The following is a 21135-nucleotide window of genomic DNA, read 5'->3' as shown; positions in this document are numbered from 1 at the left end:
ACAATGTGAACAATTAGCAGTATCCGTTGCTAACGAAAGTCCTAGTGATAGTGAAATCGCTGAAAATCTTTCCACCCGATTTACTGATAATAGCTACCACCGTACTTCCACACTTAAAACTTTAATATTACACTCAGTTTTAGAAGTAAAAGAATAGTTTTAATATCAAAGGAAACACTAAAGCACCTACACTAAAAAATATCCAACATGTACAGTCTCCGACTGAAGACTCACATCGACGTGCGGGTTTACAAATGATTATCTTTAGTTTCCTCCGAAAAGAAAGTCTCAAATTGATTACACGTTGAAAAAATAAAAGCGATACAAATTGGAGACATCTAGAAAGAGTACTCCACCTTTGTTAATGATACAGCAGACTGAGATAAATAATAAAGAGATAGTGATAATGAAGGAAGCAACAACTATGGTGTTTCGTTGTTTGCTGACATTAAATGTCTACGTGTACTTTCAATGTGCCACCTCACTCTCTCTATTCACTTGTACAGACCGGGTCTTTAATAGTGGAAGTGATTTATGACGAGAGAGCTAGACAAACAAAAATGTTTATTTAGTTTGCTGCTAACAATCTTATCTAAGTATCAAATGCCTGCCACCCACCACATGTGTAATGTTGTCTTTGTCACTAACGTCCACATTTTCTGACTGGAGTAAAGTGTTTATTCCATTAGAAGCTTATCTTATTAGAGATTTGACCCGTTAAAACCGTTTGTTAGAAAGTAAGCTGACTGAATTAGGCGGCAGACAGACAGTTAAGAACAATAACAATATCTTAAATGATTAACCTCTCTTTTTTTTTATGAATGTATGTTGGTGTTTGTGTATGTATGTCTTTTATACTTCATCATTGATCAGTATTGTTCTTTTTCATTATAAGTGTACATTTGTAAGCATGCTTTCAGGAGGAGGATACACACAGTTAAATATTGAACGAATACAAAAAAGAATTGTGCATATTTTAATAATATTGACTAGGCTATTTACATGTTAACACACGATATTGAAAAACTAATAAGTCCAAGAGAAATCCCGTCACCCTACAAAATCAATCATTCAGTACATAAACAGTACATCATTGTTCGTGATTACAGCGAATCATTTTCTATAAACTACACTCTTTCACCTGGTATAAAATAAAGAAGAGTTTCATAGTCTAACTATATCCCTTTCAAGTGAGTAATAATTTTAGTTAGTGGACAGCAGAAATCGAGACTTTATTCCTGAGAAAGTCCATCACAGTCTGTCTGTGTGTAGCTCTTCCACCTTTTCCGCTGTTGTACAAAACATCTGTCGGCTGCTACTATCGTCAACAACTTTGTTACTGAGTGAGAGAACTGGACAAAGGGGGTGGAGCGGTTATCTGTATTTTCACTGTAGATGAACAGTAACTTACACATGAACATCATTAACTGTCTCAGACTTTTTCTTCTCTGATATTTATTTTATAATTCTAGATGTAGGAAGGGCTGTGACCTGTTCAACAGACAACAAAGCTCAATGTACAAAACCTAATGATTTCTATATACAACAAGAAAATTTGCATAAGTGTGCACTTTACGAAGTAAGCTTCTGTAGCTCAGCTCTAGAAAGTAGGTAATAAAATAGAATTTATTAACTGAAATTTTCCGAACATTTTTCACGTTATGTTAGTTCAAGAGACCGGAATAGTCTCCCCAAGCAGTCCTAAACTTCTATGTGTAATGTAAAGTGTACTTCTGTCGCTCACCTTTGTTACTGAACTCCAGATATTAAATACAGCAAAGCAGGGCGGTGTGACATATTTCGCTATAACGCCCTGGTCCTGTCCGTTGACGTAGAGGTGAACGTCGTTTGATGAGTCCACCAGGACCCCAACTCGACTCCCAACTTCAAGTCTCTTGAGATCTTCACGAGTGGTAAACATCTGAAGACAAATACCTGATACTTTTGCCTTTAAATAAAATATTGAGCAAGAAGTGAGCACCTAGCTTAGTCCCCATCTTTCATTCTAGCGTGAGCTGTTCCACAGTTATTTATGTTACTGTGTACGATAAAAAAGATGCTTGATTTTTTTAGAAAAATATAAAGTAGGGACAGGATTGATTTCATTGTATCGTGTCTAGATGTAGAAAGGAAAGAGCTCTTTATTTACGAATAATACTGATTTATTGAGATCAGTTAAAGCAGCGGTTCTCAACCTTTAACTTGTTGACGAACAAAGGTACGTCCGCACGCCCCCTTTAGCCAGCAATGTAAGCTAATTTCATTAATACCGGTATAAGAAACTTTTAAAAAATGACCACCTTCGCCCCCCACCCCCTTGTAAGAACATCGCCCCTGGGTGGGTGGGGGGGGGGCACCCCACCGTTTGAGAACTGCGGAGTTATAGCCTTAGTTAATTTCTTTCTCCTCACGGTTTACTCTTTAGCTTGAGAAAACATTCCCAGATATCTAGGCAAATATTCTATTTTGGAGGTACACTTTTATAAAATTTACTGTGCATAATATTAAACTCATAGCCGCCTTGATATCATATACCATCCCACCTCATGGCTGTCACCATGTCTACGTCAACATTTAAACATCCGTTACTGAGGTTTTTCTTGTTCTGTATAATGGGGTGTTCGTAGGATTTTATTTGCAGGGGGATAATCTTTTAAATTCAATTTTAGGAAATAGTAATTGTCACCGAATCTTACCTGCCACTAGAAATGGAAAGAATATAGAACTAAACCTTTAAGAATGATTTGTTGTATACAAATTTAAAAAGAAGAGAATGATAATTAGCTTCAGCTTGAATGCATAGCCCAAATCACAAAAAGCCATTTGTAGGGACCTGAAACAATTAAACGTACACGTCCTCCCTGGTAGCACAATCCACTGCTGGAGACGATAACAGAATCATTAAGGGCTTCAGACAACTCTGTCCCAAGGAGATATGCAGGAGAGGTTCTTGTCACTCCCAGTGATAACTTTTTGTGATTAACTGATGCTGCGTCCACTCTGACCTGTGTCAATATGAAAGTGTCATGACATGCCAAACTGTGACAGCTTGTTAGGATAATTATATACGTGGACTGAAATATGTCTCAGTAAAGTAAAAATGTGACCAAACAGGGACACTATGAATAGAGACTCCTGTCCTAAGTAAACTTTCTTTAAAGTAGCGTCAGCTATTAAAAAAACTAAAACAAAAAAATACAGATTATTTTCTTTGCGTCTGTGCACTATAAAAATGTGCATAAGAGTATTTCTTTTCTGTTTTTATTAGTAACATTACTCATTATCATCATCATCATCATCATCATCATCATCCCCTAATATCTTACTTCATACAAGACGTTCGGCACCATAGTGTCACGTGACACGACCACCCCGTTACCAGAGACACATTGATTTATCTTCTCCGCGGTCCTGTTACCGTTCGTCAGACGAATGTTGCTTCCACAGTTGTCGTGGAACACAAGGACTGGTGGCTGTGCATCCAACTGTAAATAATATCCATTTTCGTGTCAATAAAATTTATTAATAGATATTTACTCGACAATTATAATGTTTAGTAATACATGGTTAAGAAAATCGAAATATAAAACACTAATAATACTTTAATATTTAATACCTCAAATATTTATAATACGGTTATTTTTCTTGTTAAGATCTGCAATCATACAATAATTATACAGTTTTGTGTCGGTACGAATCCTCTTCCCATACATTACATCACAACATACCTCACACAAAACTTTACATTTGTTTGAAGAAGTTAATGACGATGTGATTTTGATAAATACATTTTACGGTTGGCAAATTATGGCATTTTATTAAAACATGCATTCTGAAATAATTTTAACAAGCTTGAAGTGAGAGAGTCTGTGTGTGTGTGTTGTTTTCTTTCGTTTTACATGTAAGGTATTGAGATAAGCACCTTGCTACTTACAATGTCAGTCCTGAGATTCATTGACATGTTTGACACATCAGCTGTCTATTTTTCTAATACATACACAAACGCAGACTTGCGCACATTATTGTGTTTGAGCCCAGAAAGTGTTTTTTTTTTTTCTTTTTTTTTTGCCAGAAACTAGTTTTGAACCAAGCAAATAGATTGTACCGTTTTGCTTTCAGTAGGAACAATAAAGATCTTCAGTAGAATATTACAGGCGTTTTAGTGTTAAAGCACGACCTTAGAATGCAGCCATCTCTATACCAGCACCCTCTTTAAAGGAAAAGTAATTATTGCTGTGAAAATTGTCTTTAGAAAGTTGAAGGATAGTGGTTTATGTGTGTTTACATCTTAGTGCAGATTAATTGAAACAAACCCGAAAATACACAATAAAAAATCGTTTGTTCAAGAGTTTTGTCAGAATAATATTAATACACACACAAACATCAATATTGATATTACCGTCTCACTTAGGTCGACACGGGTGTTTGCTGTCAATGATATGTTAACCTTCTGTTTTAGCTGCAACTGAACGAAAAAAAGTTTTCTCCCTTAAAAAAAAAAAAACAATCTTTCATTTTTTAAAGTCCAGAGCTTATGTTAACTCAGTCCCTATTTGTAATTTTTAACTTTCATCGCCTTAGGAGTTATGTCACTGGTCAGTAGGTTATTTCCGCCTACCTCAAAGAAGGACTTGAAACAATCACTAAACTAATTTGTAGTCCATTAGTGGACCGAATGTTTTAACATAAAACATCAACATAATTTGATCATCTTTTTTGGCTCCGCATTAGAAAGTAAGCAGCCTGTCATAGGATAAACAACAAACAGTTAAAATATAGATGTAGCTTAACGGTACACGCCTAAAAAATCACCAAATGGAGTTTAATTTGCATATAAGTGTATAAATAATACTAAGCCTCTTAAAAATAAAAGACTGACAAGTCAGCGAAAAACTAGTAATTAAAATCAAAAGAATAGCATAACATCTTTAAAATATATTTTAAAAATATAGGTATTACTACAAAATAAAAGAACTGTATACTTTAGGCTTGGTCTGTTGTTGTTGTTGTTGTTGTTGTTGTTGTTGTTGGAATTGATGTAGTTTACTCCGTATGGCTCTTTCCAATCTATTGTAGCATTTCACACTTATGCCAGGTGGAGTCCTCCAAGACCCTTCATCTACATCGGCGCTGAGGTCAAGGCTGTTGACCCTGTCTGTCAGAGCCTGGGTCACGTGTATTAGCCCCGCACGTGGCGCCACTGCTCTAGCTCGCGTCACTATATTCCTGTGTGACGTCACTTTCACCAGACGTTTGTCGAGTTCTTGCTTAACTTCCAATAACGAATTCTTGACTTGTAAACTTGAATCATGTATCTGTTTCTTTAGTTCTTTTCGACAATTTTCCACCATGCTCTGAAGTTTGTCGCATGTGTTGTCTACCTGTGTCATGTCTTCTTGTTCCATGTCCTCCACCTTCTGAAGACGTATGGTGAGCTGCTCTGTACCTTGCTTCAGACTGTACTCGGCCTGAACCAGCTGGTCAGTCAAACAACAAAGTGCATTTTCAGCCGCTTTCATTTCGTCGTTGATATCTCTCACAACTAAACATGTTCTGTGTTTGATGGAGGAACACGATGCACAGACACTAAGGTGATGATCAGCGCAAAATGCCTCCGCGTGTTTGTCGCCGTGGTCAGCACACAGTGCAGGGCGGCTGGCAGCCAGACGTTCAGGTGTCACAGTGCTGACACTCTCCACATCGTGACTGCGGCTCACTACCATCTTCTTGTGTATCTTCATACACGATGGACACATCTTTTCCAGACACTGCATACAGATGTATTCAGCTCTGACGTCATCACATACAGTGCACATGTCATCGTTCATCAACACGCGAGAACTTTCTACTATCGCTTCCATCACAGAGTCTGTAGGCAGGGCGTCGACAACATCAGCTGAACTTTGACCTGAATTACCTTGATGCTCTACTATATGACAGGTACACAGAGGACAACCAGCGTCAGATTTAGAGTCCATCCAGGTAATGACACATTGTCGACACAGGAGATGACCACAGGGTAGAATCTTTGGTGTGGTGAAGTCATTAGTGCACACGGCACACTCTCGCTCGTGTGGTTGAGCTACCTCCATGATAAAATGCCAGTCTGAAATAAAAAAAATGAAAGAAATGTATATGTTGCATTTTTAATTCACAAGAAAGCGGATCGTCAAAATAGATAAAGCATTTTTTTTTACACTTTTATTTTATTATTAGTATAGCGATAAAGTAAAATAAACGTGTTTAGTGTACCGAGGCAAACATTCCCCATCTTCCTAAAGCTTTATCTTTAAACTCAATCTTTCCTCTGTACCCTAGCTAGCTGTTTAATACACTCCTTTCTCTGTACTCTAACATAGTCCTCCCTTTGTACCCTGGAACACTGTTTTAAAAGCGCTGAAAAGGGAGGGAAGTCATCAGCCACTACAGTGACATATTTCCAGAATAGCCTCCCATATTCTGCTGTTTTAACGAGTTTTCACGTGTTATCACCCAAAAGATCGGCGGGGATTCTGTTGTATTTTATTGGCTGTAAGTCAAGAGAACAATTTGTAGCCATAACATGAAATAAGACACACAACACACAATGACAATCTCATCCTAACAACAAATGATGGCAATATTGCAAAAAGTGGGATTGTATACTGTACTTCCGGAAGAAAATGGCTTCTGTCATTCATGATTACTTTCTATAATAGTTCAAAAAGTATGCACTCCTGATGTAAAAAAATAAATAAAAATAAGTGTCTTTAATTAGCCATGGAGTCTAGTCATTCAAAAATAAGTCAATATACACTAGAACTGATAAAACCTAGTAAAGTCATAATAAACACAACACTAGTGCAGTGAGATGAGTCAGAAAATTGATGTGTCAGGTGGATTACTGGTGTGTCAACATCATTTGACGAACGGAGAACAGATATCATAAAACGTTTCTAATGAATTTACAGCAATTATTTTTATAATTTACTAAGTTAATTACTAATATTACAACAAGAAAGTCTCACCTTTAAGAAATAGAACAGACGAACGCCTCAATGATGGTCTGCGTCGAAAGGTCACGTGACTCTCGTGTATTGATTGTTCTTCTTAATTGGGGATTTCCGTTTATTGGTGAGTAGACTAGCATTGATTTTTTTTTTCTCTTACCCCATCTGTTCATCTCCTTGACAAGACAACTTGTTTCTAATAAAAATGATATCTGCTCTATTTTTTTCTTTTTTTTTGTATTTGTGCGGCGAAGGGGCCAGTGACACGCATGTCGGAAATGTATATGGCCCGCAGGCCGAAAAAGGTTGGGGGGCATCACTGATTTAGAGCAATGATTTATTCTTGATCAGTGGAGGTTGTCTTTCGTATTGCTGAGCCATCTTTGAGTCTTAGTTACTGATGTTACAAAACAAAAACGAGACCTTTTTTTTTCTTTTCTTACTCGACAAGATAAACTCTATATTTAAAATGCAAATTTCGTATAGTAAGATTAATGAGATGTGAAATGGAGAAAAGGAAGAAGAAAAAAATGTGAGTTTAGTAGACATCGTTGAGTGTTGCTGCAGTTTTATCTATTGCTGATTGTTTTTCTCTTAGTCATGCACATAGCTTGTTGAGTGTTCTGGATGTAGACAAAAAAGGAAAAAAAGAAGAAAAAGAAATAAAGCATGAATAGAAGAAGGAATAAAACAAATGTCTCTTGATATCAAAGACAATTGCAGAATTTTAGCTGATTACAGGAATTCTTTTATTATATTTATTTAATAAGGTAACTTGAACACAATGAGTAGTGGTAGCAGCGAGTTGTGGATACAAGATCAGTTACCGAACTGAGGAAATGGAAAGCAACCTGAAAAACTTATGATCCACCATCTGAGCTCTAATACTTGTTATTCTTGTTCTCTAGACGTCACAAGCTGCTACAGCAAACTGTGATTTTAACTGAACACCTGGAGCAATCAATGTCACTGCACAACGGCTGACCTACCTGAGTCACCGTCTACTTACCAAGGTATGGCGGTTAGGTGATACACATACTGATATGTTTCTCAATGTTCTGGCGTTAAGCAGTGTAAGCAGGTAGTGTACTCACCTGCTCCTTTAGATAAACAATTGCTAGGTGTGGAGAGGCTTTAATCTGCCTGACTTGACGGTCTACCTGAGTATTTCACACTAAAGAGTGAGAACTTTTTTCACTCAGAGTGTTTCTCGCTACGACCACAGGGTAAAATCTTTGGTGTGGTGAAGTCATTCGTACACACAGCACACTCTCTTTCGTGTGGCTCAGCCATATTGAATAATCTGAAGATACAAAACATTCAAAAATAATGCACAGTTTGTAGTGTTAGGTTAGTGATTATATCTGTAGAATAAAACTTAATTTAAAGACATTTAGGTAAATCGTATTGTCATTTGGTTTTGCAGAGGTATTTTTAAGTCAAAGAAAAAGAAAAGAAAGAGGAGAACAATCGAAGAAAACATGAAGCTTATGTGAAGAAGAAAATCTGTTGGCAGGTCGTGTAGAGAATAGGACGAGTTTCCATCTGACTCCTCTATGATAGGACATCTACAAATCGGACAACCGTCTTCAGGTTTGGAATCCGTTTTGGAAATGACACATTGTCGACGCAGGAGATAAGAATATGGTAAAATCTTAAAATAAATTATTTATTATTGATCACTGGAGGTTGTCTATCGTATGGTTGAGCCATCTTCAAGTCTATGTCACTGATGTTACGAAACAGAAACGTTATACAACTTTTTTCTTTTTTTACAGGATCGGAAAACCTCTTCGTTGATAATAGAAATGTGAATATGAAGGTTTATGAAATGTAAAATATAGGAAATGAAGAATGAAAAAACGTGAGATTAGTAGACATCGTTGAGTATTGCTTCAGTTTTGCTATTTCCAATTTTTTTTTATCCGTCGCCTTGTAGCTTAAATGTTATGGTAGTAGAAAGAAAAGAAGAAGGAAAAGAAATGAAGTAGAAGATAGAATAAGAAATAAAATGACTGTCTCTTGACATTTAAGACAATATGAGAATTTCAGCTGATTACAGGAATTCTTTTATTATTTCTATTTAATGATGTAATTGAGCTGAGCTCTAATACTTATTATGAATCTTTAGAAGTCACAGGCTGCTAACGCGAACTGTGAACTGAACCTAACACCTGGAGCAAAGGGACGCAACTTTTCTTAACAAGTAAGGACAAAGAAGGAGTACAGCCCCTCTATACACGCAGCCTATATCTACACTCTCTTAACAGGCATATACAATAATGTTTCTCTCAATTGTGTGAAGGACATATAATGGAATTACAGAATATTTCAAGCTTTTTTTATTCTGTGAAAAATACATTAATTTATTACCTTACAAGGACCGTGTAACTTTTAAGTTTAAAGCATTAACTAATAATCTCCCAGAGACCAAATTAAGATTAGAAAATACTAAATTTATTCCAGGGAGCTATTAGCGGAATGCTACATTCTAGTATGTTAATACTTCAAAAAGGAAGGAAAAGATAAGTTCTTATTTTCAAAAATAAATCCCATGCACTGAAATTTAATAGTCTTCTTCGCCAGCAAAAATGCATGGACTGAATAAAACTGATTGAATTCAATATTATTATTTGTGATTGCACTGTAAGTAATGTTATGATGAATTATGGGTAATGCGGTGCAAACGTTATTAATATCTTAACCATTTGTAGTATCAACATCAAAATGATAAATGACGGGTAAAAATAACATAAAAATAACTCACGTTTTAAGGAAGTAAATAATTGTACTAATAGATGTCAGAAACACGGCATATTTTATGTTGTTTGGTTTTTTCTATCCACTGCCTCTCCTCAAAATAGTTTCATCAAATAAATTACATCAGACATTAAACACTTGCTGACGACTCCTTTTGTTTTAACCATGAAAACCTGAGTTTACAATACTTATGTAATGTAACAATTAATAAAACACGTAAATGGATTACCTTTAGGTAACACCAGAAGGCAAGTGTGTTTTGAAGGTGGCAACAGCGACACAGTGAGGAATAGATTAGAACCTCGTAGAGAACACTTGACCTTTGCTACTTGAATAGTAGACTGCTATAAATAGCACACTGATAGCTGGTTAACTTATCTATCTTTGTAAGCATGTAAATAAGTCTAAACATTACATCAATTCCAAAAAATAAAAGAACAAAACAAGAAAAGACGAAAGAACGACAGGAAGAAACAAACAACCCCCCCCAAAAAAAAAGGTATCAAATTAAAGAAAAATAGCTAGACCTTAGAACATGAATCAGCTCGGTTTTATATCTCATTATGGTTTGAAATTAGAATGACCATATTAATAATCTTGCGGCATATGTGTGCCGAGGTAACCGGTGACTGTCGTGAGTGTGACAGAGTGTTTAGAGAACCTGTAGATGATATCTTCTGTGGATGGCTTGTGAGTGGCTGGGTGTGCTCACTGTGGGGTTATCTCGGCAATGTACAAAACAGTAGCAACACCTGACAACACGGCACCTTATCTCTTGCTAAGCTCCGAACTATTTGTCCCCTACCCTGGTAGTTCCTCGTTCCTTACTCACATTTTTAAGGGACTTTCTAACCGAAACTAGTGTTTGCTTCATCCCCTACCCCTGCACCCAGCGCATGTGGCATTGCATGGGGTTGTCTAGTGTGATATTGTAGTGGGTCATACTATTAGTTGTACTTATCGATAGAGATATAGGATTTTGTTGTTTATTTCAAAGAGATCCTTTACAGAATTGTTTTAGTATACATGCTTGAATCTGGACCTCTTACTTCTTTTGCTATGACAGCAATTTTGAGATATTGCTTAGTATTGCCTAAAGTATTCTTTTACCTGTATCTCTACCTTTGCTGATCATAGCATGACAAAGTTTGGATCTTTGGGTGACAATTTATATATATATATATGAAAAAGTGCACATATGGATGTAAATAACATTTTAACCTTATATTTCTCTGCTGCAGGCTTGATGAATTTAAAAAAGTAGCTTGTGTCATGCTTTGGACCCATGAGATTTAAAGGTTTGCAGTCTGACAATCTATGTGATACTGTGTAGGGATATGATGACTTGCATCCATAACAAGAACTACTACGTTTTGTTCTGTGTGTGTGTTTTATATATATAGCAGCAGAAAAAAAAGCTAACCGCTGCAAAATGCCTCCGCCTGTTTGTCGCCGTGGTCAGCACACAGTGCAGGGCGGCTGGCAGCCAGACGTTCAGGTGTCACAGTGCTGAGTCTCTCCACAGCAATTCATTGAGAATTTTTTTATCAGCCTTTGTACGCACTGAACACAACATGCCAAAGCACTGCATGCAAATGAAGTCATCCTTGACATCCTCACACACAAGAGATTTGAGTAGTTTTCTTTTCCCATTTCAAGATGATAGACTACAGTTCACATTTGCACGTGAAGGCAATGACATAACATTTCGTACGTATTATCACGAACTTGTATTTACTGTACTGCTTGAAGACGATTGTTTTCAATTAACTGCTAGAATGGAGCTGGTGTATACAAAGCTTCCGGTTCAGACATGACTCGCCGAGACTAACAGCAGAGAACTTTGCAAGAATCTTAGCGTTGGTCTCGGCTGACAGACATCAGTCCACCTACACAAGTCCGTGGTATTATTGGACTGTGTTTCCAAGACAAAGAACAGGGTTCACACATCAACCATAATTTTCAACCGAGATATCGAAACCATACAAACAGGAAAACACACCTTTAATGAGTTCAAACTTAAAACTATGAACTGCACAAAATCACCAAGAAATCAGTTAAACATCGATATGTCAGATAACTGAAAGTTTAAGTCGCTTCATTCTCTTGTTAGAATCACACCTGAGTATATCAATAACATAAGTACATCACACATGTACATCACTGCTCTTACACTTGACAGAGCTCAGTACACATTAAAGTGCCTGTGACAGGATTTTAGTGCTTCCACGCTTTAAAAAAATTAACAAAAGTCCATTTCCTATTAACACGTTCATTCTTGGACTAACAGGCAGTTACATTGGATTTGTTCTTTGAGGCTCTGTAGTGTTTTGAGTGGAAGTGCTCAGCATACTATGGTTGAAGCTAGTTCCCTGTTTCCTCTTTTTGATTTTCTTTGATCGTATTTTAGTGGTTATCTTATCTTTTTTGAATCAGAAGAAAACAGATACTAACACAAATGTACCACCGCCACCGCAAGACACAGTTCAGCCGCTTTCCACAGAAAAAATTGCAGGTCTCTGTACAGTGCATTTCTCAACTACTGTTATGTCCTGTTAAACATTTTACTTATTTTTCACAAAATTGAGTCAAAATCCAACTAAAGCAAAAAGTGTTTGATGCGATCTATGAAACAGTGTCTCATGAAAGTGTTTCATTCACCCACACAGTCCTGACAGTTATTTTAAAATTAATAAAATAATAAAATAAAATTAATAAAAACATTTTCTTCACTCAGAGGCATAGAAACCTTAAGTAATAATTTTCCCTATTGGGTAGCAGAAGCAAATAAAAACAAATCAAAACTAAAAGAGACTTCACGCCTGAAAGAGTCCAGCTTCTTTCATCTTCTATTCTTGAGTACATCGGTCAGTTGCTACTATCTTTAACACCTTTCTTCCCGAATGAGGGGAATGGGAAAAGACGAGTGGAGCAGTTTCAAAAAATACCTTAGCTTACACTTCTTTTAATTGTCGATGAACAGTAATTTATGAACAGTCTTTTTAAATTTAATGAACACAGCCAGAAGCCAATGATTGATTCAATGTATTTAACAAGTAACTAATTTACAGCAGCACGTATGTGTATAGTTTTGTAGTGTTTACACAATATATTTATTTGTTGAAATAATATATCATCAAACTTCTCTTCATGCTAAGAAGTTGTTTCCCTTTTTTTTTATGTGTGTGTGTGTGGGCGGGGAGAAGGTAGCTCATCTAGTTTTTTTATTTGTTAATGTCTTTCAACTGAAAAAAATCCTATACAGATGCAATGTGTACTCGTCTTGTTTTGGATAGCAATCAGGTTAACGAAACAAATTCACTGGAGCTCTCATTGGTAATATCAACGCCCAGGTTGGTGTCATCCTCTATCACAAAAATATTCTAGTTTTATTCTCTCAGCCTTCTTGTTCTCTGATATTCTTTATGTTCTCAAAGACGTAGGAAGCGCTGTCACCTGTAAAACAGACAACAGAGCAGCAGGTACAAAGCTTAGTGCTGTACTTATCAAACAAAAAACACTTGTACAAATGTCAACTTTACTAAAATAAACTCCAGGAAATAGGTAAGACAAGAGTCTTCTCTTTATTACTCATTAACGTCAGTTTTCTAGACACCTTCATGTTATCACCGTTAAAGAGACCGTTATAGTCTCACCAGGCAATCCCAAACTCCTCTGTGTGATATAAAGTGTGTTTGTGTCAGGAAATCGACTGGTTACGATAGTGTAGTGTGTTGTTGTGACTGCAGGTAACTAACCATTGTTTAGTATGGAGACTAGTATTCACTGTAAACTCATTTGAGGCATTCCCTAATAGGCCTGTGGGGCACAAAGAGTGTGTGAAGTTTGTAAACGAAAGAGTCAGGAGGAATGTAGTTCCTTGTCCAGCCAATGAGGCAAAATAAAGAAACATGTAGGACAAGTCCCAAAGTTGACAGAAGAACCTCACCGAAATATTACAAATATTACAAAGGTTCTACCTCCCTCATAGTTGTAACAGGTGGAACTACTGGTACTGCCAACCGAGGCTCATTTGTTTCAAAGAATATTGAGATTTTACTCGGAGGCGGGGATAACCGTCGCTACTCCCAGACTAACGGAGAGGATCCACTGACGGATAATTTTCTTCCTGTGTTGTGATAAGTCTAACAACCTAGTGACCCAGAGATGCTACCTTTGCTTTTTGAAAGTAGTTTATAGTTTGTGAAAGCCAATTAGTGGATCCATTTCTATTATCTATGGAATTTCTTGGTTTTGGAAAGAAAAAAAAGCTTTATAGACTGTGACCCAAGAGGTCCTAGTTAATTAAGAAAACTGTGCGATAGTGTAGAATATATAAATAGATATAGGGGAATTCATGTGTTTATTTCGACCCTGCATGACGTTCCATAGTAAAATTAATCTTTAAGATACAGTGTTTGGTTGTAAACATATATAAATTAAGGATCATGCTTAGAAAAGAGAAAAAGAATATAAAAGAAAATAACTATGACAACAACAAAAGAAGCTAATCAAGGAAAAAAAATGTCACTGGACACTGACACACCCACTGATCTTTCCTTGTTTTCTTCTGTCAGTGTCAGTGTCTGCCTGTATGACTGATTGTGGTGTTTGTGATAACCTGTGTCTCTTACCTTACTAACTAAACTGCCAATATCAAAGACAGCAAACCAGGGTTGTGTAACATTGTTTGCTGCAACGCCCAGGTCCTGTCCGTTGATGTAGAGGTGAAGTTCGTTGGATGAGGTCACCAGTACCCCGACTCGACTCCCGACTTTAAGTCTCCCGAGTTCTTTTGTGAGCGGTGTAGGCACCTACATATAAATACCTGACTTTTTTAAATCTTATTAATAAAATATTGGGCGTGGAGTGAGCCCCCCACCTTGACCTCCGTCTTTAACTCTAACCCGCACTTTTCGACAATTATCTTTTTGTAACTGAGTACGAGAAGAAATGTTAGGTATGAGCAGGGTGATTTCATTTTACCGTTACTTGATGTACAAAAAAAAGATTTTGTTTAACGACTAGGGTCTGCTTTATTTGGGTCAGTAAAAGCTTTAGTTCAATTTCTCCATACGGGTTTTCCTCGGCTTCAGAAAACATTTTTACAAATCAAGTGTTATAACACACTTCCATTGTTTTATCCACAATTTTATAAAAGTTACTGTCCAAAAAAAAAATCAAACCGCCTAAATAACTTATCCTATCTCACCTAAGTCAACATATGCACATCCGTCTAAGTCTCTCTTATTGGCCTCATTCTACATGTTTAGATGTCTGTAGGTTTTTATTTACAGCAGGTAAAGATTTTGATTTTAATTTGGGAATTACATTTGTGGTACACGGACGTTTCGGCGCGGGGCACTTCATTTCGGCATTTCACGCGGACCTTTAGCCGAAGTCAAGTGTGTGACGCCCCTTAGCTCACACATTTCTCTCGCCATTGTATCAATGTTTTTTCTCAAAGCTGTTGCGCATAATCTGTGACAATCAAAGTGAACTGTGTGTGAAGTCTGTGTGTAAAATTTGTTTGAAATAAAGAATTATTGTGTAATCTAGTAGTTACTTTCATTCTTTGAGAAGTAAGTAAGCTCTCTCTCTCTCTGACATAATGCGGAGAAACGCCGGTCGGCAAAACGTCCGCACACGACATTTGTCCCTAAGTTTTACCAGCTCATGGGAAAAGAAAAGAAAATCCATCAAAACATTCAACCATGCTTTGTGTATTAAAAAAGTGAGAATAAGTGAATGATACTAAGATTCATCTCTTACACGAAGACCAAACCACAAGTCATCTGCACTCAAAGACATGAAGACTCACACGTTTTCGCTGATGGAAGATATGACCGGGCATGATGATAACGGAGTCTTTCAGGTCTTCAGACCACTCTTTGACAGTAAGGTGAGCAGGAGAAATTCTTGTCACACCCAGTGATAGCTTCTTGTACCTATTTTTTCCTGCGTCCACTCTGACCTGCGTCAACATCCCAGTGTCATGACATGTCAAGCTGTGACAGCTTATTTAGATGACTATTTGCACTAAAGGATGTCAATCTCTCAGTAAAGCCACAAGCGTGAAAAGAGAAAAAATGTATTGAGTCTACTCAATCCGTCCTCAGTAAGCTGTCATCAACTTATATTAAAGATCTTTAGAAAATGGAAACAAAATAATTCAAAATAATTTTTTGTTTGCGTCTGTATCCTGTAAAAGAAAGAAAAGTAAATAAAAGTAATTTTTATTATATAGCCAGATTAATTAATAACAGTACTAATCTTCATTATAATGAGAATCGTTGTCATCATCATAGTTTTAGTCAAATGTCTTACTTCATACAAGACGTTCGCTAACATAGGGTCACGTGACACAACCACCCCGTCACCGATCATATTCAGTTCTGTCTTCTCCGCGGTCCTGTTACCGTTCGTCAAACGAATGTTGGTTCCGCAGTTGTCGTGGAACACAAGGACTGGTGGCTGTGAGACCAACTGTAAATAATATTCTCTTGTATATGAAAATTATTAACAGATCTATAGTATACTGTAAGTATTAACTGAAAATGTTTTGGTATTATTATATGTATTATAGAGTTGTATTTTATAATTATTTTTTCTGTAGAGATCTAGAATCAAACCGTTAGGAATGTCTTGTGTCTGTAAGAGTTCACTTCCCATACATTAAATCATATCACACATTAACCTTTACATTCATTTGATGACTTTACAGGCGATGAATGAATAAAACATGCATTCTGAAATAAATTTAATGAAACTACAACAGACTGTGTGTGTGTGTGTGTCCTTGAGATGGTTTAAAGATTCTGACGACCTGCTTGTTAAAACTTATACACTCAAACGTGGTAAGTTTTCAGCGGGCACAGATAACACAGATATATGGCAAACGTGTTTTGAAACACACATACACACACTACATATAACTCCATTTTTCGCTTTGTCACTAGCTGCTGATACCAGGGAGGGAAAAAAAGGTTTCTCAAGAAAAGGGAAAAAAAACTAGCAAACAGAAATATTGTTTAAATGTTACAAACAAAACCTAAAAATTTATAAATGATTAAAAAGGATAAAATTTTACCTTTGCCTCTGTCTTCTCTTGCTTCAACATGAGAAGCTCGTCTTCTATTCGTCTCACAACTTCTTTACAGCACTCTACACTTGACAAGGGCTTCTCCCATTTGTCTCCCAGCAGGTCAGTGCTGAGGTCAAGGCTGTTGACCCTGTCTGTCAGAGCCTGTGTCATGTGTATCAGTGCAGGACGTGGTGATACTGCCACCGCTCGCGTCACAATGTGTCTGTGTGACGTCACCTTCCCTAGACGGTTGCTAAAGCCAGTCTTGACGTCACATAGCGACTTCCTGATTTTGAGATGTTGCTTGCGACACTTGTCCTTTAGCTTGTTACAAACATCTTCCACCAGCTTGTAAAGACAGTTACACACCTTGTCCACCTGCGCCATGTCTTCTTGTTCACTGACATCAACTTCCTGTAGACGTGACGTCAGCTGACCTATAGCCTGCTCTAGCTTCTGCTCCGCTTCTACCAGATTTTTTGTTATGTCGGTAAGTGAGTTTTGAACTGACTTTATTTCATCGTCAAGATAGTTTGTTTCTAAACATACTTTGTGTTTGGTAGACTTACAGGCTGAGCAGACAGCGAGGCGGTGTTCGCTGCAGAAGAACTCCGCGTGTTTGTCGCCGTGGTCAGCACACAGTGCAGGGCGGCTGGCAGCCAGACGTTCAGGTGTCACAGTGCTGACACTCTCCACATCGTGACTGCGACTCACTGGGAGCTTTTTATGAGCTTTTTTACACGTTGTACACAACATGACCTGACACTGCATACAGATGAAGTCCGCCCTGACGTCCTCACACACACAACAAAGGTGATCTTTACTCAGCACACGAGCGCTCTCCACCAGCGCTTCCATCACAAAGTCTGTCGGCAGGGCGTCAACAGTGTCGGACGAACTTCCATCTGACTGCTGTACTATAGGACATCTACACAGAGGACAACCAGCTGCACATTTCGAATCTATCCAGGAAATGACACATTCTCGACACAGGAGATGACCACAGGGTAGAATCTTTGGTGTGGTGAAGTCATTCGTACACACAGCACACTCTCGTTCAAGTGGCTCAGCCATATTATATAATCTGAAGATACAAAACATTTAAACATAATGCTCAGATTGTAGTCTTAGGTTAGTGATTATTTCGGTAGAACAAAATTTAGTGAAAGGACATTTAGGCAAATAGTACTGCTGTGTTTTTGGAGTTATTTTGGAGTGGAACACAATCAAGAAAAAGAGAAGTACATTTGAGTTAGGTAAAGGTTTAATGAAAAAGAAAATCTGTCGGCAGGTTGTCAAGAGTATAGGACGAACCTCGATCTAACTGCTCTACGATAGGACACCTACACAGCGGACAACCGGTTTTATGTTTGGAATCCGTCGGAGAAATGACACATTGTTGACACAGTAGATAACAAAATAGTATAATTATCAGAGTAATGATTTAGTGTTAATCACTGGACGGTGTCTTTCTTACTGCTGAGCCATCTTTGAGTCTATGTAACTGATGTTACGAAAAAGAAACATGAATTCTGTTTAATTTTTAATGATGTAATTTGAACAGAGTGATCAGTGGCAGCAGTGAGGTACAGATACACAACCAGTTAGCGAACTGAGGACATGAAACTGTCGTGAAGAACTTATGATCCAGCACCTGACCTCTAATACTTGTTATTATAATTCTGTAGGAGTTTTAGGCTGCTACAGCAAACTGTGAACATAACTCAACACCTGAAGCAATAAATGTCACTACACAACGGCTGACCTACTTCACTCACCCTCTACTCACAGTACATGGCGGGTAGGTGACACACAGACCAGGAACTTACTCAATGTGTCGACACTAAGTAGTGTAAGTCGTTAGTGTACTCACCTGCTCCTTTAGATAAACAATTGCTAAATTTGTAGAGGCTTTACTCTGCCTGACTTGTAAGTCTACGTAAGTATTTCAGACCAAATAGTCTGTTTAGCTCAGAGTGTTTCTCGCTACGACGACCGGTCGCGTCTGTGTACGTCACGTGATATTTATAGAAACAGCAACTAATTTGGAAATTCCCGTTACAATAATTTAGTACACAATTAGATTTTGCTTAATTGGGATATTTGTGCATTGTAAGAAACCACTCTAGACAGGTTAAACCATCCAATGATATGGAAGAAATAACTGTTTTCAAGTATATTGATATATATTTATTCATGTCAGACTTTGTTCAAAGCATTATCTATCATGACCTGTAATTTTGTTGCACATAATGAGAATAATTTTGGGTAAGTCGTGTGGCTCATCCATCTTGGAAGAATCTGAAGATACAAAACATTCAAACATAATGCACAGTTTGTAGTGCTAGGTTAGTAATTGTCCCTGTATAATAGAATTTAATGTGAAGACATTTAAGTAAATCGCATTTTTTGTGTTTTTGAAGAGGTATTTTCGAGTGAAACAAAAACAAGAAAAAGAGGAGTACAATCGAAGAAGATTATTAACGTATGAAATGGAGGGAAGGAAGAATGAAAGCAATGTGAGTTTAGTAGACATCGTTGAGTGTTCCTGCATTTTTTTTTTTTTTTTTTTTTTTTTTGCTGATTGCTTTTCTCTTAGTCATGCACCTTGCAGGTTAAATGTTCTGAATGTAGAAAGAAAAGAAAAGAAGAAGAAAAAGAAATGAAGCATGAAATAGAAGAAGAAATAAAACAACTTCTCTTGACATTAAAGACAATACAGAATTTTAATTGATTACAGGAATTCTTTTATTAGACTTTTTTCTTTAATGAGGTAACTTCAAGAAAATGACTAGCGGCAGCAGTGAGGTTTAGATACAAGACCAGTTACCAAACTGAAATACTTATGATCCAGCAACTGAGCTCTAATACTTGTATTTATTATTGTGTAAAAGTCACAACCTGCTAAAGCAAACTGTGAACTTAACTGAACACCTGAAGCAATAAATGTCACTACACAATGGCTGACCTACCTGAGTCACCGTCTACTCACCAAGATATGGCGGTTAGGGGACACACAGACCAGGAACTTACTCAATGTGTCGACGATAAGTAGTGTAAGTAGTTAGTGTACTCACCTGCTCCTTGAGATAAACAATTGCTTAATTTGGATAGGCTTTAATTTGCCTGACTTGACAGTTTACCTGAGTACTAAGAGTGACAACTTTTTCACTCAGTGTTTCTCGCTACGACGACCGGTCCTGTCTGTGCACGTCACGTGACATTGATAGAAACAACAACTAATTCGGAAATTCCCTTTTAAAATAAATTAGTACACAAATAGATTTTGCTTTTTTGTGTATTGGAAGGAAACTGTTCTAGACAGCTTAAACTTAACAATAATATATTAGAAATAACTGTCTTCAAGTACAGTGACCGATATTCATTAAAGTCGAAGTTTGTTCAAAAGCATTATCTATTGTGATTTGTAATTTTATTCTACATAATGAGTATAAGTGTGGGTAAGTTGCCATGTAACCAGGCTAATAAGAATGGAAGGAACTAGAAACACGTGGTCACCACGTTACTTGAAGAAGCTACGAAGGTCGGTGTGTAGACAGTAGACAGCTCAGTGTTTATGAAGCCTCCCAGACTGTGAATTAGGGAGCCACACACTTTGTGGTCTTGATTAACTGTAGAGACTTTGGTATGTGAAAGCAAAACATTTAATTGTCTTTAGTGTGTCGCGAAAATTCTTTTCTATGTATTCAAGTGCCCTCCTGTACGATCCACTACTTGTGCGTTGATTTCTCTTTCACTGATGTCATCATCTTTCTCACGGGAGTAAACTTCTTCAAAAATATTAACTTCTGTTGTTTTTTTTTAAGTTTTCCAGCTACAAACTTTCCGAGGAATGGTATCTGACCTACTTTCAATATTAACCTCTTTTACTAATGTTTAATACTTGAGTTGTTGTCGGCTATACACCAGACAGAAACTTATGGACAGTAGCAACTTCATGAAAGATTAGACTCTATTGTCTGGTAATCAAAATCAAACGCATAGGTGATTTCATTTGAGTTCTTTTATATAATTTTTATTTAATTTATGCTTACAATTTAAGAAGCACAGAGAATTCTAAAAATTAAACCATGTAAGGTATAAGAAACTTAAAAAGGCTCATTGCTTATCTCTCTATGCCAGACAATAGACATATACAAATTTGAAAATACAAACGGTAAAAAACATAAAATATAAAATATATAAAATATGTACAAAAAATCCAAGCGTATGGAGAAAATACAACAAGTATGCACGATATAGAAATTTTCACATCATTACATTTTATTACTAACCAGTTTC

The 21135-nt window shown here is 37.0% G+C and overlaps 2 protein-coding genes across 8 annotated transcripts; both read right to left on the bottom strand.

The window, feature by feature from the left end:
• Positions 1–827: 827 nt before the first annotated feature.
• LOC112576270 (E3 ubiquitin-protein ligase TRIM33-like) lies at positions 828–10578 on the bottom strand. 2 transcript variants are annotated; one of them, XM_025258610.1, is made up of 8 exons: positions 9979–10578; positions 8084–8292; positions 4983–6106; positions 4400–4465; positions 3327–3485; positions 2853–3005; positions 1745–1921; positions 828–1491 (listed from the first exon to the last, which is right to left on the bottom strand). In XM_025258610.1, the coding sequence occupies exons 3-8, from the start codon at positions 6090–6092 to the stop codon at positions 1456–1458; spliced, it is 1701 nt and encodes a 566-aa protein (XP_025114395.1). In that variant the 5' UTR covers positions 6093–6106; positions 8084–8292; positions 9979–10578; the 3' UTR covers positions 828–1455. The 2 variants fall into 2 exon arrangements, with proteins under 2 accessions (XP_025114395.1, XP_025114394.1); XM_025258609.1 differs by lacking the exons at positions 8084–8292; positions 9979–10578 and adding an exon at positions 7008–7449.
• A 1158-nt stretch (positions 10579–11736) lies between these two features.
• On the bottom strand, positions 11737–20093 carry LOC112576277 (E3 ubiquitin-protein ligase TRIM33-like). 6 transcript variants are annotated; one of them, XM_025258621.1, is made up of 7 exons: positions 19911–20093; positions 19066–19134; positions 16840–17917; positions 16077–16235; positions 15571–15723; positions 14384–14563; positions 11737–13205 (listed from the first exon to the last, which is right to left on the bottom strand). In XM_025258621.1, exons 3-7 carry the CDS (start codon positions 17905–17907, stop codon positions 13173–13175), a joined length of 1593 nt encoding a protein of 530 aa, XP_025114406.1. In that variant the 5' UTR covers positions 17908–17917; positions 19066–19134; positions 19911–20093; the 3' UTR covers positions 11737–13172. The 6 variants fall into 6 exon arrangements, with proteins under 6 accessions (XP_025114406.1, XP_025114405.1, XP_025114408.1 ...); XM_025258620.1 differs by having other exon boundaries at positions 18707–19134; positions 19911–20092; XM_025258623.1 differs by having other exon boundaries at positions 19977–20048.
• Between the last annotated feature and the right edge of the window lie 1042 nt (positions 20094–21135).

This window comes from Pomacea canaliculata, linkage group LG11 (assembly GCF_003073045.1).
Source record: "Pomacea canaliculata isolate SZHN2017 linkage group LG11, ASM307304v1, whole genome shotgun sequence".
NCBI lineage: Eukaryota > Metazoa > Mollusca > Gastropoda > Architaenioglossa > Ampullariidae > Pomacea > Pomacea canaliculata.
This window is presented reverse-complemented; position numbering and strand designations above follow the sequence as displayed.

Bases quoted from the DNA above. Each gene is read 5' to 3' on its own strand.
- LOC112576270 (XM_025258610.1), bottom strand. From the start codon at position 6,092: ATGGAGGTAGCTCAACCACACGAGCGAGAGTGTGCCGTGTGCACTAAT. The intron at 3,006-3,326 runs GTAAGATATTAG...ATATTGACACAG, and splicing joins TGCCGAACGTCTTGTATGAA to GTCAGAGTGGACGCAGCATC. The intron at 1,922-2,852 runs GTACGTTTAATT...ATTTGTCTTCAG, and splicing joins TGTGCTACCAGGGAGGACGT to ATGTTTACCACTCGTGAAGA.
- LOC112576277 (XM_025258619.1), bottom strand. From the start codon at position 17,934: ATGTTTTGTATCTTCAGATTATATAATATGGCTGAGCCACTTGAACGA. The intron at 15,724-16,076 runs GTAAGACATTTG...ATGTTGACGCAG, and splicing joins TAGCGAACGTCTTGTATGAA to GTCAGAGTGGACGCAGGAAA. The intron at 13,206-14,383 runs GTAAGAGACACA...TCTGTTTTACAG, and splicing joins TTGGCAGTTTAGTTAGTAAG to GTGACAGCGCTTCCTACGTC.